General features: G+C 49.9%; 2 protein-coding genes across 2 annotated transcripts in view; one reads left to right on the top strand and one right to left on the bottom strand.

Annotated features, from left to right (window-relative positions):
• Window positions 1-5,504, top strand: part of SLC7A14 (solute carrier family 7 member 14) — a 16,402-nt gene extending 10,898 nt beyond the window's left edge. The window contains exons 7-8 of the mRNA XM_017726866.1: window positions 1-322; window positions 1,529-5,504. Coding sequence (XP_017582355.1) covers window positions 1-322; window positions 1,529-1,851 — 645 coding nt within the window. The 3' untranslated portion in view covers window positions 1,852-5,504. The remainder of the gene's footprint in view (window positions 323-1,528) is intronic.
• A 2,673-nt stretch (window positions 5,505-8,177) lies between these two features.
• CLDN11 (claudin 11) overlaps window positions 8,178-15,349 on the bottom strand; it is an 11,123-nt gene continuing 3,951 nt past the window's right edge. The window contains exons 3-4 of the mRNA XM_008644456.2: window positions 15,258-15,349; window positions 8,178-9,343 (exon numbers count right to left, since the gene is read on the bottom strand). The exon at window positions 15,258-15,349 is cut by the window's right edge and continues 3 nt beyond it. Coding sequence (XP_008642678.1) covers window positions 9,111-9,343; window positions 15,258-15,349 — 325 coding nt within the window. The 3' untranslated portion in view covers window positions 8,178-9,110. The remainder of the gene's footprint in view (window positions 9,344-15,257) is intronic.

Genomic DNA, 15,349 nt, shown 5'->3' with positions numbered 1-15,349 from the left:
ACGGGGGCCACCGGCCACACGGTCACCACCTGCGTGCTCCTGCTCTTCGTCCTGATGTTCATCTTCTGCTCCTTCATCATTTTTGGGTCAGACTACATCTCCGAGCAGAGCTGGTGGGCTGTCCTCCTGGTGGTGCTGATGATCCTGCTCATCGCCGTGCTGGTGTTTGTGATCTTGCAGCAGCCAGAAAATCCCAAGAAGCTGCCCTACATGGCCCCGTGTCTGCCCTTCGTCCCTGCCTTCGCCATGCTGGTGAATATCTATCTCATGCTGAAGCTCTCCACAGTCACGTGGATCCGATTTGCCGTCTGGTGTTTTGTGGGTGAGTCCCAGGTTCATTTATTTTAATTTTTTAACTGACACTCTTTTGCAAGGGTGTTAATAATAACAACTTCCCTAATTAGAGCGCACAGGCTGATGCCTGGGATGTACCCAGTCCTTCTCATCTGCCCCTTGTCATCCTGAAGTTCTTAGAAATCTCATTTTATCCAGCCCCCGAACCACAGCTAAATGGAAAATTACACCTCCAGAAAACATCGGTTTCATGGAAGAGAGCGACTCCATGCAAAGGTGACTATTTTGATGGCTTTTTTGATGCAAAGTAGGCGGGTTCTGGAAATTGCCTTGCAGGCAGGTTTCGTACAGACATCAGCCTGATTTCTTGCTATGTCACCCACTTGAGCTCTTCAGCAGCCCACACCACTATTTCAGCACTGCTTTTCCAAAGCCCAGATCTGCCCAATTCCAAAAGCCCTGGGAAAGTCAGATCTGTAGACTGTATTTCCTTTTAGCCCAAGTTCTTAACTTTGGGGTAGGGGCATCTTAGGATTCACAGACTGTTGTGGACCCTTTTTTTTTCCAAATTTAGGCTTTCTGACACATAACCAGAAGTCCAGCATATCCACAGTGCCTTACATTGCAACCCACTTACTCCACAAGCAAAAGAGAAATAGAGCAGCTCTCATAGCTCTTCCAAACCAAGCCATGGGGCAGGAGCTGGCACCTGCATTTTTGGGCTGGAGAAGACATACTCAATGCTTTTTTGGCCCTTGAGGGCAATACATGAAGCTGCAAATCCAGGGAAAGCTCTTCCACCTGGGAGAAAAGATGACTGCAAAGCATCAGTTTAATCTGCTGTGATTAAGCACTTTCCCCTGTGGATACAATGAATACCTCTTGAGCTGCCAGCAATGACAGTGGGTCAATTCAGCCACTGCATTAGGTGTGCTGAGCTCCACCAGCCCATCCATGGCTGTTGGGGGTGGGACATCCTACTGGTTTTTGTGGCAGAGATGTGTGGTCCTGATTTAACCTCACATCAGTCGCCCATGGCTAGTCCATGGCGTGTGGAGTCTGGATTTCTCTGTGCACGTGTCTGGGGTAGGTTAATCCCATGATCCACTGGAAATTAGATTTTTGGATACATTTGCTGCCAGGGAAAGCTTTTGTGCAGGAAGGTGAGATCAGGTAGAGCTAGCAGGGCTGGTGGGTAGCTGGGGTCCAACTTTCTCCCTCTTGCCCACCCCAGGTCTGCTCATCTACTTTGGCTATGGGATGTGGAACAGCACTCTGGAGATCAGCGCCCGGGAGGAGGCCCTGCACCAGAGCACCTACCAGCGCTACGACGTGGACGTCGACCCCTTCTCCGTGGACGACGGCTTCTCCTTCGCCCCCGAGGGCGAGAGCTACCCGGCCTGGGGTCCCTCTGAGGACAAGGGCTTCTCGTACCAGCAAATGGCGGGGGCCAAGGAAAGCCATCGGACAAGTAGCAGGTCGAAAAGCAAAGGCCGGCACAAACCGCCATCGGATGCTCTGATCGCCAACGACGAGTTGGACTACTCGCCCGAGTAGCGGGACAGGCAGCAGGGCGCCGTGCCGCCCAGGCAATGAGGAAGGGTCCCCGTGGCTCCCCTGTCCTGCCCCACCCTCCCCAGGTCCTCCACCACCACCCTGCTCACCTCCGGTCCTCAGGACACGCTCTGCAATTGCCGTTGACCCCAAACCAAAACCACCCATGGCCCGTCCCCGCTCCACCAGTCGGGTCTCACTCTGGTGAATGCTGGCTGATTCCCCAGCACCAGCTGATCTCCCAGCACCAGCTGCACCAGTGGAGGCAGTGGAGTGGGAGATGTGCCAAACCAGGAGGGTGTTGAGAGGTGGAAGGAGACGCAGGAGGGGACAAGTCAAACTGTCCCTGGGGAATGTCCACCCGGTGGCCTCAGTGGTGGGATGCCACTCTAACATTTTTGGCACTTTCTTGGCATGTGTTTTTTTTTCCCCTTTGAACCACCTAGAAGTGATAGCTGAGCCAGAGGCACAGACGGGTGGGTACGTACAGAATGGAGATGGACACACTCTTCCTGGGGAGTAGCTCAGAGATGCATACTTGGTTCCATCACGGTGTTTCCATGGCCCATTCTGGCTCAGTGCACACAGCAGTGCTTCCCCCATCTCAAGTCCAAGTCCATCCCCACATCCCAAACCCAAATACTGTGATTCAAAATTACTCCATGTCTCAGTCCAGCCTTTAAGTCCCAGCATGGCCTAACACCCCAAATCTGCGTCTGGGAGCCTGATCCCATTTCTGGTCATAGTGAAGGCTGTAACCCGCCCTTGGTTCAACCCTGCTTGTATAAATGGTCAACAAGGACCACACACTCTTCCTCTGAGCACCGCCAGTCTGAGGTTGGGCACTGCTTCCACCACTTTGTGTCTTTTACAAAAATGACTGTCCTGTCATTCCCTCACCGTACTGGGCACCTTCCAGTGCTCACTCTGCCCTCAGTGCTCCAGACACCCATCCATGCCCTCACAAACCAGCAGCATCCGTGGGTCAGCCACGTCTTGGCAGGGCTGGGCCATGGGTAGCAAGCGGAGAGGACTTGACAGCTGAAATTTGTCTCCCTACTGCTGTCTGCACCTTGTACAATATTCTCTGGTTTTGACCTTGGCTTGGTGGGTGCTGTATGAAAAACACTGAAATGCTGCTCATTCCTTAAGTGTCCATATTTCAGTCTGAAATCAAACAGAGCTGGTGGCTCGCAGGGCAGGGGTGGTCAGCAGGTGGATGTTAAACCCCCTGAACATGGCCACAGCCCCCAGAAGTGCCATCAGACTCCCTGCTGCCAGCATCCCCACGGAACCGTCAGTCAGCAGTGAGGGGGTTTGGTCAGTGATTAGCGGCAGGTGCAGTTGCAGAGCCCATCATGCTTAGTGTAAAACACTGTGGTGGAGGAATGTCTTTTTGAATAAATAGGAACCAAAACCCGTATCAGACAGCACCTCCCATCCTCCCCCAGCTGCTAAAGGCTGCAGATGTATCCATCCCAGGGGCTCCAGTGCAGCCCAGACCAACCCTAGTACCATGGGCTGCTGCTGGCATCCCAGGAGACAATTAACATTGGCAGGGGCAGGATTTCTGATATGGAAATATCCTTGTGGATACCAAGAACCATTAACCATTTGGTTCACTGGATGAGGCAGGGGCCTCCAAAACACCTGGCACCCTCTTAGGACAAGCAGGTGCAAAGGGTGCCTGGACCTGTGCCCATCCCCTTCACTCCTGGGACTCAAGGGCTTGATGGAGACGCTCTGCCTGGGGCTGCAAGTTTCCCTCCAGCTCCTGTCCCAAACAGTGACAAACTGCAATCATTTTCTCCGTGGAGAAGAGCATCCACTTCTGCAGATCTTAACCTGGATTGGTCTGGGCAAGCCAAGGGAAGTGGTGGGAGTGAGGATTTGGCTAAAGGACCTGTAAGTTTTGCTCTGGCATCGACTCCTGCTGTCCACCCCTACCATGCTTCTACAAGCAGAAATCCTGAGTGTGTCCCACCAAAAAGCTGTTGCCATGTGCACCGCTCACGGGCCAGCTCGGGAAACCTCCGTGGCGGTGCTGAGCTCCTCTTGCGACGGTCACCGCTCACCCATGCTTGGCTGCTCTCCTCCTCGATGCCTTAGAAGTACCCAAGAGAGATGGCACCTCGCAGGTCTGGCTTTATGTTTTCAGGGAGAAAGATTGATGTTATTTTCCTACCAGCTCTTGTACTATACCGTATCCAAGGTAGTCGTTTTCGTCCTGCTTCCGCACGGTTTTTGGGCATCTGCTGAGCCACAGACTCATGCCCAAGTACCCTGTTGAGTCGAAGCCCGTTCTTCTTGCAGCCTTAATCTCTTGCTACGGGGCAGTTACCAGTACCAGTGTCTGTCGTCACGTCTGCTCTAGTTACGCCGTATAATTCGACAAGGGCTTGACCCCTTGCTCTTTGGTGTCTGTAGGAACCTCTCCGTTGGATCTGAGTAGCCTTTTGGCTGCCCCCATTCCCTTTCATCCATTCTCCTTGCCCTTCCCAGGAAAGTGCTGGGGCAAGACAGCTGTGCCACATCCTGGGACCACCAGGGAACAGCATTTGGTGCCATGGCACTGTCTGAGGTGGATGGGCTGCTGTCAGCCCTCGCTGTGCTGTGGGTGGGAGCTGTACTCTCCTCCTGGGCCCACCACGTCCCACACAACAGAGGTGTTTAAGGAGAAGATGGCCAAGCCACAGGCTGGGTCTTGCCTGGGTGTGCCTGTGGCCAAGGGCTGGTTTACAGGATCCCTGCTCCCTGTTCCAGGTGGCAGTTCCTGGGAGATGTGCATGTTCAGCCTCTGGGAACTCACGTGCTGTCTCTTGTAGCAGCATTGGGCTCTTCAGTGGGCACAAGCAAAGGCTGCAAGGGCAAAATATCCAGGTGTGCCCATCGCCTCTGGGCACTGCTGGCCAGGGTTTGAGAAGAGGTGCAGGTGTTTGTTTTGCTGTAACCCCAAATCCAGCCTTTCCCTTGGGTGCCCTGAACCATCAGGAAGACACGGCAGAGCGTTACCATCCTGCTCCCACCCCTGGTGAGAGGCACAAAGCCCCTCCATGCCTGCCTGCCCTCCCTGTGGCACATGCCCTGGGGGGCCAAGTGCATGGTACAGATGGAGCATAAATACCTCAAACCTTCCAGGCCGACTCTGTAAGGTCTCAGCCCCTCCACGAATTCACTCCACATGGTCACAACCCCTCGGTCCAAGGCCCAGCACTCCGGCATCCTCCACATGGCAGCAAAATCACACCCCAACAACAAGGGATGTTGTAAATCCAGCTTGTAAATGACCTCCACTTCGTTTTGTTCAGTCTTTCTGATGTATATCTTGCTTTTTTTTTTGCAGGTGGTACTTTCTGGTGTAACAATTCTCTGCAGTTCTGGTATGAAGTTGGTGTATTTGTTAAAAGCAGTTTGTTCTATCCAAAATTTTTTTTGTGGTTTCCAGAAGCCCATTGGTGCATTGTACAATGGGATCTTGTAGTGTGTCATGAGAAAGAAAAAAAAAAAAAGCAGATATGTTATGGAGTGATTTTTATTTTCAAATGACTGTGTTGTTGACAACTATACATATAATACATATATATAATCAAGATACTAAGAAAAAAAAATCTAAATTTACCAGAATCTGTATATTTTAATAAACGCATAAAGCTTTATTGTGTGCCTTTACATTTAAAAATCAAAGAGGAGCTGAGGGATTTGTAAAGAAAGCCAGAGACAAATGTGTCTTAGTATTTGTTCCCATAGTAATGTAAATCTTTTAAATGAAAGACTAAACCAAAAAATAATACTAATAAAAAACTCCCTTGTAAATTTGGTTAAGCCAATCAGTACCTGAAGGTCTGATTTTTTTTTTCAGTGCTAAATTGAAGCTAGAGATTAACAAAATCTTGCTTTAAGTGCTTCAAAAATTCCATTTTAGAAGATCCGTTTCAGTGAGCCCGCTTTGTTATTTACTTGCAGTGTTGTGAGAGAAAATGGTTATCCATTTAGACAATTTAAAAAAAAAAAAAAAAAAGGAAGAAATGACCTAGAACCAATGAGCACAGGTTGACTATTGCAGTGCAAAGGCCTGGGGTGCCCCAGTGTCTTCCCATCCACTGGCACTCACCTTTCCTTGGGGGAACTGAGGTGTCACAGCACTGTCCCCTCCCTGCATGGGCAGCGGGGCTGTGGAGAGGCAGACACAGCTGCCCGTCCCCTTTGGGGTGCTCAGGGCCTCCAGCATGCCCCCAAGGGCTCCTTCATGCTGTCCCTGTTATTTGGGGGGTGGGAAGCCTGCCAGGTGCTCTCCCCATCATGGGGATGGGATCAGCAGCTCCAGCTGGTCCTGGTGCAGCTGGGGAGAGCTCTGCTGGGCATCAGGGACCATCACCTCCACACCGGGGTGACCACCACAGCTCACAGCTACCACTCCACACTTGGTGTTGGGAATGGTGTGGAGCAGTTTTTCAATTCAGGACAATTATATTTGATCCTATTTTGAGCCTTTGGATCAGCAAATGAGCACTAAAAGCCTTCATGAGCCAACAGTGCCGTGGCCAATCCAGACCATGAGAGCCCCACAGGGGAGCAGGGTGTTTTGGGAGGACACAAAGCAGGTCTTTCAGCTTTGATCCTTTAAAAATTACAAGAGTTTAATGTTCTATGTGCTTCCTCTGAATACTTCCCCTCTGTGGTGCTAGCACTAATACCCCATCGTATTCTTGGCCCCATCTACTCACACCCCACAGCTGCAGATGTACATTTCCCCTGCAGCTGCTGTGGAGCTGTTTTGCTTTGTTTGGTTTTTAATTCTCTTCCCTGAAATAAAATTTTTTCCTTCCTCTGAGCCGCTCTCCCAGGGCCTTTTAAGGGTTGGATTTGGGGTCGGATGCTGTGACTATGAGCAGAGCACGCAGAGCCCCAGCACCATCCCCTGCCAAGGGTCCCCAGCACCACGTGCATGAGGATCACGGAACGGGTGAGACTGGAAGGGACAAGGTGCATCGCAAGGGTGTGGGCAGCAAAAAAGTCCCCTAAGCGCTGCCTGGCAGGGCTCGTTCCCAATCAGGTCACGCACCTCCCGCAGCACCAAAACCCTCCCCTGGGCATCCGACACTGGTGTTCCTGTGCTTTTCCCTCCCAGTTTGCTCCAGGGCTGCTTGCAGGGCAGCATTGCGGCGCATTTCTGCTCCGAGGGGTCCCACGCCGCAGTCGGTGCCGGGGTTAAGCGAGTAAATCCGCGGGCACAATCCACAATCCCCGGGCAGCCTGCACAAGCTGGCACGTCTGTGCCCCCCTCCGCCCGGGGCAGCCGCACATCAATGGCAGCACTGAGAGCGTCCTCCGGCGCGTACAACAACTGCCTGTGCCCTGCCTGTGATCTCATGGGCACAAGTGTCCTGCCACCGCCCGCCCTGGGGACATTGCACTGCGATGCACAGCTCACACAACAGAGCCGCGTTCAAGGCTGCTCGTGTGAAAGGCAGATGCTCGGGCTGCTGCCCACCCCTGGGCCAGGCAGGCAAAGCGTCCCTGTGGAGCACAGCCAGCCTCCCTCTGGCTCCTTTGAAATGCTCCAGCTTCCCACGTGGGCGAGGGGAGAGGTGGGAGCTGCAGCATCCTTGCCCATGGCTGTGTCGCTCAGTTTGGTTTCTCCAGCTGAAGCAGATCAAGGACAGTCCCGAATGCACGAGGTTTGACTGACAGCCTTGTTTTCCCATTATTCATCACCCCAAAAAACTTGGTTGCTCAGACCCTTCTCCTCCTCCTGCCTCTCCACTGGGGCTCTCCCCTCGCCCATGTCTGAACAGCAGCTATTCCTCTTTTCCTTCTCTTGGCTTACACAAATTGTTTGAACTGAGTTAACATCTTTGGGAACAGATGGGATTTTGTATCAGCGTAATTAAATTGCTACAGCCTCTGGTAAGGACAGAGTTAGATCTTGATCTTACAGAGTTTTAATCAGAGCAATGACCCCAGATCAGACTCCTACTTCAGTTGAGAGCACTTGCAGCAACTCGAGGTCTCAACTTCACAGTGCTCAGGGTCATCTCCACCACTTCAGGGGCTTTCTATTTCTTCCCAATGTAAAGAATCCCACAAGTGGCTACCATAGGTACAAGCAGCTAGTGGGAACATTGAAAGGATAAGATAATGGACAGCCCCATGCAGGAAGATTAGTCATAGTTTAAATATTCTTCATTTAATGCCACAGCAGAGTAGAATTTTTCATCCTGAACTGCTATTAAAAAAAAAAAAGTCTTCAAAATCATTGGCAAACCCCTGTCATGGGAAAACTGGCTATGGAAACACACAGGAAGGAAGGAAAAAAAGTAAGTCGGAGGTTGCAGGTACTCTGTTATTTATTGTACAGTATTTCACTGAAAGTACAAAGGCATCATCAGTACTCACCAGAATTGTAACAGGTACATTATACTGCATGTTAAAATGTGCTGCTTTAACGAGGCAAGATGGAACACAAACTTAGAGGAAGAAAGAAAGGCGTTTAAAAAAATGTAAAAATACATTTTTTAGTAACTGATCTGTACAAAAGAAAAACAAAAAGAAACTAAACCAGAGGGCAGGGATTAGAGCCCCCAAAGTCATTTATAACTATTTAAAAAGGCACTGTTATCTACCATGTCATTAGGACCTTTGGGTTCGGTTTCCTTCATACTGATGACTGTGGGGGTGAGGGAAATACTGTTACTAAAATGATCAGACTCATACAAAAGTATTTACAGAGAAAGGCAGAAAAATCCCCTCCTCTTGTTCCAAAAGAGAAACATTTGCCTGGTGGGAGAGGACAGCCTTCCTCCCTATCTTCCCTCCCCAGCCATGCCAGAGCCGTGACCTTGAGCAGGGGAAACCAAACAGTGAGGAGCGGGGAGAAGCTGTCAGAGTCCTCCTAACAGTGGGAAAGTGTCTCTCATTTCTGTTTTATTGCTTTAAACTCTCCTATAATCAGGGGAGCTAGAAGATAAATCCCTAAAACCCGCACGACAACCCCAAACCATCCTGGCTGCAAGAAGATGGGGCAGGTGGTCGGGACAAAACGGGGAGGACCAAGAGGTAGGGCTGGCTGGAGCTGTCTTTCTAGAGAAAAGGGGAGGAAGAGACGGGGAGAATAATGCTTCAAACTACCAGACATTTGTGCTGCTTTTCTAAATCTCCCCCTGGGAGCCTGACAGCCGCGCGTGTCAGCAGAAGCAAACCCAGGGCACACGGACCCACCAGCCAAAGCATCCGACGGCAGCCGTGGGGCGTCCCCGGGGCGTCTACACGTGGGCGCTCTTGGCGTGGGTGGGCGAGCTGGATCCCGAGCCGTAGTAGAAGCGGTTCTCGCCGAAGGTCTGCGCGTCTCCCGAGCAGCACACGATGACACAGCCGCCGAAGAGGCATAGGGCAGAGCCGATCCAGCCCGTGTACAGCGAGTAGCCGAAGCTCATGATGGTGGTCTCGCGGTGGGCGCACACCGGGAACCAGATCGTGGCCACCACGCCACACATGGCTGCGGAGAGAGGGGAAGGACAGCGTTAGGGTTGCGAACTGGAGGGGACTCCAGGGTGTCACCCGGCCACGGGACACACAGCATGCAGCTGGGGACAGAGGGGAAACCCATCCCTCCTGCCTTCCAGTCCCATGGTGGGACCCAGAAGCAGTGGCATCAGGGCTGGGTCCAAGAGATCTCCAAGAAGGAGGCAAGATGGGAGCCTCAGGAGTGAGAGATGGAGAGAGAACAGCCATCTCTCTCAAGCACCAACAGGAAGGAAAAACAACTGCTGCCTGACACAATTTGATATATTTATTAGAAGGGAAACAGATTTGTTCCCTAGAAATATCTTCTAAGAGGGAAAAATGAGAGGCATCCCTGAAACTGATGTTCTGGAGAGGTGAAGAAATAGGAATAGATTAGACATGAAGCAAGGCCATGAAAACCATATGGATCAGTGAGAGAATAAAGTCTGTGGACCAGTGTGAACTGGTTTAAATCCCTATTTCCACATGGACTCATGTGCTGTGTCCTCAGCCCATGTCAATCCTCATCATTGCTGTGGCTCTACTGCGTGGTCACATAAACATCCCCAAAATACCCCAGCACTCTAAGGAAGAGTAGGGTTTATTAAATACGAGCAGAAAATGAGCAGGCACTAAATAGGGGGCAGTTAGGCATTGCTGGAGTTTTTTTATGGAAAAGCAAATGCCTCACAACTCCGGAAAACAGATTCCACTTCCCTGTGGAAAATTTCTATCAAGCGATGGGGACAAACCCAGCAAGGCTCTCCAGACATTTACTGAATTGAATAAAAATGGGACCTGAAGAGTCTGCAGAAGCAAAAACGGGATCCTATCTAGAGGCTACAGCGGGTCAAAAAATGACTGCAGGCTTCACATTTTACTTGAAATTCCATAGGGGCTTTTTCCACAAAAAGCAGGAAGGCAGCTGCACTGGTGCTGTGAGGTGACATGTGAGGGAGACAGTCCCCACAGAGTCCCCACATGCACCGAGGGCAACGGGAGTTGATGGTGTTAATCACCTCCCAGGAGCAGGTCCTAAAACAATACTCCTTGATGGCCTGTACATCTGAGAAGAATTAATCTGTCAATATTTACTTGCCTCCGGGACAAGCTGTGCAGGACTCCATCCTTGTGGTTATCAGAGAATCAGAGCAAAACAATAATAGGACCGTGGCAGCGTTACAGATTTCCACCAACCGTGTTAAAAGGTATCTGGAGGCAGTGTCAGAAAGTTAAGGTTGCAAGAGGGAAAAAGAAAGGGGTGAGATTAAAAATAAAATTGTTTAGTTAAAGCAGAGAACAAACCGTAGCTCCTGGCCGGTACGGCAAAAAACCCATCCCCAAAGCTGCAGTTATTGTGAGAGAAAATATTTTCTTATGGAAAAGAGAAGAACATTTGAAGGATGCTTATAAAGCCAGAAATAATTTTGGGCCTCCTCAAAGGAAGGGCCCCGCAGCTTTGGAAGGAATTTTGGAGAAGGCAGAGAGGGGAGAAGAGCATTTCTCCTGCATGTGGAGTGGTCCTGAAAACAGCTCGTGAACCTCCAATGCTTTAAAACAAAAATGTATCAGTTGGGAATCCACAAAGCATTCTAATGGGCTCTGGGAACAAAGCTGCTTTGTTGTCCGAAAAAACACAATCATCTTTTCTTTCTCTGTCAGCAGTAAATATATATATTTTTGTCTATAGACTGTAAGAGCCTTATCTCTCCAGACCCTCCCCCACAAGACAGGACCGAAGCAAACACTTGCACTGGGGTGAGAAGAGCTCTCAGGGATGCTCACACAATGGCATCTCTTGTGCATGTGGCTCCACTACATGTAAAACCACCTTATTTTAATGCTGACAATACCAGAAAGCTGTGAAACACAAGCCAAGGACTTTGCATGGGTTCACTTGACCTCTCTGTCCTCAGAGGCCACCAGCTGCTGTCAGTCACCAGTGACCCCGCTGCTGAGCAAGAGGAATGCCCTGGAACAGGACTGGGTTTCATTGCTCTGCATAGATTAGGCTGGGCTGTAAATCCTCTGAGGGGATGGGAAAAGGACAGTCAGCAATTGCAATATCTCTCCATGGGCTCAAATTTTGTTCTGGTTGTACTACAGGGAAAGGCTGAAAAAAAAGATGATTTGCCAAGAAACCCAAAGAGATTGGAAAAGGAGTTTTAGGGCAAGTTTCAAGTTTTAAAATGGCTGCCTACATGGAAAAGGAGTGTGGATAGAAGTTACTATCCCTTCTCTTGTGCTAATGTCAAGAGACCCTTTGCCTCTCTCTAAACAAGAAATCTTCAGACAGTAGAACTGCTGTAGCCAATACAGTCTAGCAGAAAAATAAAAGAAGATCTGCAAAGAGAAGGAATATTTTCTATTAGAGCAACCGAGTCAGTTGGAAAAACAGGCCTGTTTTGGAGCACACGTTTGGAAATCCTGCCTGCCTTTTGCAGCTGGAGTAGGCAACCTCGTAAAAGCCACTGTCTCTGCCTAAAAAATCATCTCAGCACTGCGTGGCGTGGATGTCCTTGCTCTATCAGGTTGCTGTGAACCCACAGGGATACATCCCAGCTCACAGTGTTTCCAAGTCCTTTTTAACTGTGGATTTGCAGTAGCTCAGTCTGCTGAGCTGAAACTCTTAATACTCAACATTAGAGATGTATTTGAGTCAGATGGACGTGCACAGAGACAAGAAGCACAGAAGGTTCTTGGGGAGCTGGGGGAGAGGGAACAGGATTACTCTAACTCAAGGGACAGTGCGTCCCTGCCAAATTCCTTAACAGTAAGTTAAAGGCTTTCTGCAGAAGAAAGAATACTTTTATTTCACATCTAAATTTAACTATTCCGACTTGCTGACTCAAAGTCACATGGATTTCTCTTTCAAAGCATTTAGTCGAAAAAAACAGATACCATTTCTTTTTTCTATATTCAAAACAATCCTTTTATCTTGATATCTGTGGTTTACAAGTAAATCTCATGCAGTCTTCAGAAAAACTCATTAACATCCTTTAGATAGTACACAATGGGTTATTTTGTAGTAGCAATTTCCACTAACATATTTCATCTATTTTCCAGCATCTGAATCCCTCTCCTCAATTGGGAAAATGCCCCCTTGGTTACCAGCAAGGGGTCCTCTAAATTAGTATCAACAACACGGGCTGGGCCAGGGTTTTTCCGTCAACACCAATGTGTGAAATGTTTTCATACCAGCTCAGAGCAAACCTCTGCTGACGGTTGTTTTCAGCCATAAATCAATTCTCTCGGTCAGATAGGATCAAGCAAAGCCATAAACACATCAGCAGCAGGATAGCAGGGCGTGCACACAGGTTGCACTCCGGCAGCCTGTGATTATCAGTGGACAGAAAAATCAATGGAATATCTGAGCCCATTGTTTTCCTGGCAAGTTTTCAACTTCTTATATACATAATTTTTTTTGGCTCTGTGCTGTGTTTCAATCCCTGTTTTCCCTTACAAAAAATTTCAGTGACAAACTGCCATCCCTTCCCCGAGCAGCAAGTGAAGCTTGCCATGGGGCCAGCTCCCCTGTTTGCATCCCCACTCTCTATTTCTGCTGCATTAGGGAGCGTTTTGGGGATCATTTTCTTTTAACAAGAGCTCTGGGTGTTGCTCTCCCCTAAGAGGAAAAGCCTGGAGCCTGTGAGGTTGTGGAAACCATGAGTGAGAATTCAATGGCGGGAGGGTGAATAAAAACAGTCCAGGGCATGTTACTTCTAGAATATAATGGATTTTAAGTCAGTATTGTATCTTTCAGGACCTGATCCGTGCTTGTTAAATGCTCTGGAATGGTGGCACCTCATTTTGCAACTAACAGATCATTAATCAGCTTAAATAATGTCAAAGTCCTAAACCCTGTACATTATTCTTCTTCCAAAGGACTGTCTTGCTGATCAGCCTGGAAAAAAATGGGCTTTGTAAATGTAAATGTGGGTTGGTTTGCTCTTTCTTTTTTTTATAAAAAGCAACTTAGGAGCAAAAGAAGCTTATTTATTCTTCATTTGTGATCTGACAAGAAAAGCATTATTGTAATTGTGACTAAAACATTGTGACCAGGCTGCTGATCCCAGCCCAGATCATTCAGGGCATTAGTGACACAAGTAAATCACTTCATCTGTAGGTGCTTCAGAGCTCACAAGGGTTAAAATCAGGAAGATTTGGTCCAAATCTGACCCAAAGAGCATTCGTCTGCCAATGCCTCCGTGATACAAATGTGAGAGATGTGATCTCTCACATTTCCTTTCCTCACAGGATCTACCTAGTGGGAAAACCATGTTCTGAGGCAGAGGGGAGCCTGGCTTACGGAGCACCACAAGTCTCCATCATCTCCTCACATCTGTTCTCCTCCCTGGTGTCCCACTGTAGAATGACTGGGATGGCATAGTGGCACACCAGACCCCAAACCCTGGTGGGACACTGCAGCATAGAGGGTTTCACTTGTTCTAATACAGCAGTACCCAACACTGTCACTGCAATTTGTCACGTGTGCTGGTCCTCTGGTCACCCTCTTGCCCTTTGGGATTTTTAGGGACAATCCTCCTGCCTCCACGTCTGCAGCCATGCAAGCAGGGCTGACCTGCAGCATGGTTCTCCTTGACTGGAACCAAAACCTCGTGGCTTTTGTGGCAAAGTGCAGCTCTGCTGGTCCTCCCTGTCCTGGGCAGGGCAAATCCATCAGAGCAGACTCCTCTGGCACTAGAACCTCATTCACAGGCAGAACCCCCCTCACTTTTTCTTTCGCTTTTCCAAGCCCAAATACCTGACTCAAGGTTCTGGGGCAGGGATGAAGGTCACATTCCAACACGGCTGTTTGTGATTGGGATATCCTAGGCAGGCCCTATAAAGATGATGTTAGGATTTCCAGCTGTGCCCTTAAACTCCACAGGCACCAGTAGGGCCCCTTGGACTCAATCCCTTAGATTTAGGATGTATGGACTTGTACTAACCCCAAGGTGACGGAGGAGGGATCACTTGCACAGAAGGAGCATCCAGAGGACAGCCCTTCTGAGTGTGCAGCTATATTCAGTGCCCACTTGAAAAAAAAGAAGAAGAAGAAGAAAGAAGACGGGCATGATGTCAGTGCTGGCCGCCAGCGAGCAGCAGAGCCACACAAAGAGGCCACTTTGCCTCTCCCCTCCTCCTCTGCCACAGACGGGTGAAAACAAGGCCCTGCAGGCTGTTGCTGAGATGACGAGGCCTCAAGAACATGCAGGTGTTGCATGGGGGACAATGAGCTCCACAGTCTGTCCTGCTCAAAACAATCTCCTCCACAAGCACCAAGGACGGGAAGAAATTCCCAGGGGAGCTTGGAGGCCGAGGGTGATGCTGGCCAGAGGGGGTTGGGAGGCACAGGGAACATGCCAGCCCTCTTCCCATGTCAGTGCCAGCCCTCTTCCCATGTCCGTGCCACCTCTATGCTCCTTCCCCTACAGTTGCCACGGCACCAATCCCGCTCAGTAAGGGCTTCCCTTCCCACATGCCTCAGCTTACATTCCCTGGATGCCCAAGGAAAATTTGGAGGCTATCCATTCCCTGTAAGTAGCTTGGAAGTTTAGACCTTTTTCCAAAAATCACTCCCAGAGGGAACCAGCACAATCAGTGCCTGTAGGCACTGCCCGTGTGCGGTGGCCTTCCCAGAGAATCCACACCCGAGGACTCCACAAGGCAAAGACAGAGGGATTCACAGCCCTCCCTCTAACCCTGCTTCACTCCCTGCCTCCTGCCCTTGTCCTCCCACTCCTGTCCATGCCTTTTGTCCACCCACAGGCTGCAGCAATGCTGGAGAGCTCCGGGGCCAGCCCAGCCTGCACAAATCCTTCCAGGAGAACATGCTCAACCAGCCTGCGCTGTCCTGGAGCAGGGGATGAGCTCCAGCCCTCCACACGTGGCAGGTGCCTTACCCAGGAGGATGATGAGGATCCCTCCCAGCTGGGACCGCCGGTACTTGGCCGCCCCAGGCTCGTGGCCCATCCGGATGCAGGGCAGGACTGGT

The sequence above is a fragment of the Corvus brachyrhynchos genome, unplaced genomic scaffold, assembly GCF_000691975.1.
Source record: "Corvus brachyrhynchos isolate BGI_N302 unplaced genomic scaffold, ASM69197v1 scaffold162, whole genome shotgun sequence".
In the NCBI taxonomy this organism is placed as follows: Eukaryota; Metazoa; Chordata; class Aves; order Passeriformes; family Corvidae; genus Corvus; species Corvus brachyrhynchos.
Note: the sequence above shows the minus strand (reverse complement) of the source record. Positions and strands in the feature narration are given on the sequence as shown.